The sequence below is a fragment of the Silene latifolia genome, chromosome 1 (assembly GCF_048544455.1).
Source record: "Silene latifolia isolate original U9 population chromosome 1, ASM4854445v1, whole genome shotgun sequence".
In the NCBI taxonomy this organism is placed as follows: domain Eukaryota; kingdom Viridiplantae; phylum Streptophyta; class Magnoliopsida; order Caryophyllales; family Caryophyllaceae; genus Silene; species Silene latifolia.
The window spans coordinates 175625533-175628595 of record NC_133526.1 but is presented as its reverse complement, the minus strand read 5'-3'; the positions used below and the strand labels follow the sequence as shown (position 1 = coordinate 175628595).

Sequence of the window (3063 nt, the reverse complement as noted above, 5' to 3'; positions counted from 1 at the left end):
ACAAGTGGGGGTCATTCCAAAAGTACCTCTTAGCATCATGTCTTAACTTTCTCTTTTCCGTTGGTTCGAAGTCATCCGGAATGAAACCATTCACAAGGTAATTTGCAAGATCCGCAAACCAAGGGGTCTTGGTGCTAACTTCCATGAGCCCATCATCCCTTAGCCACTCATTGATAGGTCCACTCTTGTCTTGTATCCCATGATCCTCAATGGTCAATCTTGATAAGTGGTCGGCTACAACATTTTCCGACCCGGCTTTATCCCTAATCTTCAAATCGAATTCTTGGAGTAGTAAGACCCACCTCAAGAGTCGAGGCTTTGCATATTTCTTCACCATTAATTGTCTCAAGGCGGTGTGATCGGAGTAAACCACCAACTTAGACCCAACTAGATATTGCCAAAACTTTTCAACGGCATGCACAATTGCCAACATCTCCTTTTCGGTCGTAGAATAGCCACATTGTGTTTGGTAGAGGGTCTTGCTTGTGTAATAGATGACATGATGCTTCTTGTCAACCACTTCCCCAAGGACCGCACCAACCGCAAAGTCCGATGCATCGCACATGATCTCGAAAGGGAGGTTCCAATCTGGATCCCGGATTATTGGAGCCGTGACCAATGCTTCCTTCAACCTATTGAAAGACTCAAGACAAGGTGCATCAAATACAAAAGGAGCACCTTTGAGGAGTAATGATGTCAATGGCTTTGCTATCTTTGAAAATTCCTTTATGAACCGCCTATAGAATCCGAGGTAGCCTAGAAAACTCCTCACTCCCTTCACATTTGAAGGCGGTGACAAGTTTTCTATCACGGCAACCTTAGCACCATCAACCTCAATACCCCTTTTAGAGATGATGTGACCGAGTACAACCCCTCCTTTACCATGAAATGGCATTTTTCCCAAATTAGGACAAGGTTGTGCTCCTCACATCTCTTCAACACATTAGTCAAATTGACAAGACAATGATCAAATGAGTCCCCATGGACGCTAAAATCGTCCATGAAACCCTCCATGCTTTTCTCTAGAAAGTCCGAAAAGATTGCCATCATGCACCTTTGGAAGGTGCCGGGCGCATTGCAAAGCCCGAATGGCATCCTATGATATGCATAGAAGCCTATGGGACAAGTGAAGGTCGTCTTTTCTTGGTCCTCCGGGTGAATGGGGATTTGGAAGAACCCGGAGTAACCATCTAGAAAGCAATAATATGCATGACCCGCAAGTCTCTTAAGCATTTGGTCTATAAAGGGGATTGGGAAATGGTCTTTAAGGGTGGCGCCATTAAGTTTCCTATAGTCGATACACATTCGTCATCCCGTCACCGGTCTAGTGGGTAGGGTGGTCCCGTATTCTTGCTCAACCATGGTCACCCCTCCCTTCTTTGGTACCACGTGAACCGGACTTACCCATTTGCTATCCGTTATTTGATAGATAATCCTGGCCTCAAGTAATTTCAAAACTTCATTTTTAACCACGTCGGCCATTTTAGGGTTTATCCTCCTAAGACCATCTACCTTGGGTTGACTCCCCTCTTCTAAGACAATTCTATGCATGCACAAACTTGGGCTTAAGCCCTTGATGTCATCGATGCTATACCCAAGTGAGCCTTTGTGAGTTCTCAAAATTTTCAAAAGTTTCATTTCTTGTGACTCACTTAGGTTAGCATTTATGATCACGGGGTAAGCCTCCCTCTCACCAAGGAAAGCATACTTGAGTGAGGGAGGTAAAGGTTTGAGTTGTACCTTTGGAGGGAGAAAGCCCTCCACTTTCTTCAAAAGCTCTTCATCCACATCATGATCTTCTCTCATTGCTTCATCATCTAATGATATTTGGAAGACCTCTTCCATTTCCGCCTCTTCTCAGACCACTTCATGAACTACCTCATCAATTACTTCAATAGTGCTCAATCTTTCAACTCTCGTTCCTTTCATCAAATGTGGGAGGTTAAATTCGACATTGTTGCCCTCAATTTGGAAGGTGAGCCGCCCATTCTTCATATCAATAAGCACTCCTCCGGTAGCCAAAAATGGCCTACCTAGGATGATGGGGGTATGGCTATCCTCCGGGATGTCAAGAACAACAAAATCGGCGGGGATTAAAAGCTTTCCAACTTTGACGGGTACGTCTTCAAGCACCCCCAAAGGGCGCTTGACGGACCTATATGCCAATTGGAGAGTCATAGTAGTAGGATCAAAGTTATGAATGCCAATCTTCTTTGCAACTTTTAGAGGAATGACACTCATACTTGTTCCCAAGTCACAAAGAGCTCTTGATATAGGAACACCACCAACTACACATGGTATTGAAAAGCTTCCCGAGTCACCAAGTTTAGTGGGCATATTGTTAAGGATATGAGCACTACATGCCTCTTCCATTGCCACTATCTCTTGGTCACCCAAGAACCTCTTCTTGGTCAAGATATCTTTCAAAAATTTTGAGTAAGTTGGCATGTTCAAAATCACTTCCGTAAAGGGTAGGGTGACTTCAAGTTTCTCAAGCATATCACAAAACTTGGCATACTTAAAGTTTTCCCTACTCTTTACGGCTCTTGAGGGATAAGAAATATGAGACACAAGTTGAGAATTGGAAGGTACCTTTGGAGGAACCGAATTCTTTGTTACCTTTTTGGTGTGTTGCAAAGGCACTTCTTCAATAGTTTCTTCCTCATAAGGAAGGTCTTCCACATATCCATCAACATCTTTTTCCAGTTTAATTCCCCCACTTAAAGACTCTACACAAGCTTTCTTCCCCTTCTTGACTTCACTCATTCTACCCCGACGGTGTTATGGATGGGCTTTCCTTTTCACCACTCATTCTCATCCCATTCCTCTTGGGATCCCCATCAAATTCTACCTCAATATCTTTGTAGGGTTCCTCAAGCTCTACACCGCTCCTCAAAAGTACCGCATGAGCATGGTGGCTATTTGATGCGTCCTTGGAACTTTGTCCTTGGGCTAATAGACCACCGAGCGGCCTTTGAGAGTTAGCCATAGTATGAGAGGCCATCCTTGATTCCATTTCCCTCATGTATTTAAGGAAGGTAGCCCTTAAGTTTGCTTGTTCTT

At 44.0% G+C, this 3063-nt stretch overlaps 1 protein-coding gene across 1 annotated transcript; it reads right to left on the bottom strand.

Moving 5' to 3' along the window:
• Positions 1-1857: 1857 nt before the first annotated feature.
• On the bottom strand, positions 1858-2766 carry LOC141588039 (uncharacterized). The gene has a single exon (XM_074409498.1). The coding sequence runs from the start codon at positions 2764-2766 to the stop codon at positions 1858-1860; it is 909 nt and encodes a 302-aa protein (XP_074265599.1).
• Between the last annotated feature and the right edge of the window lie 297 nt (positions 2767-3063).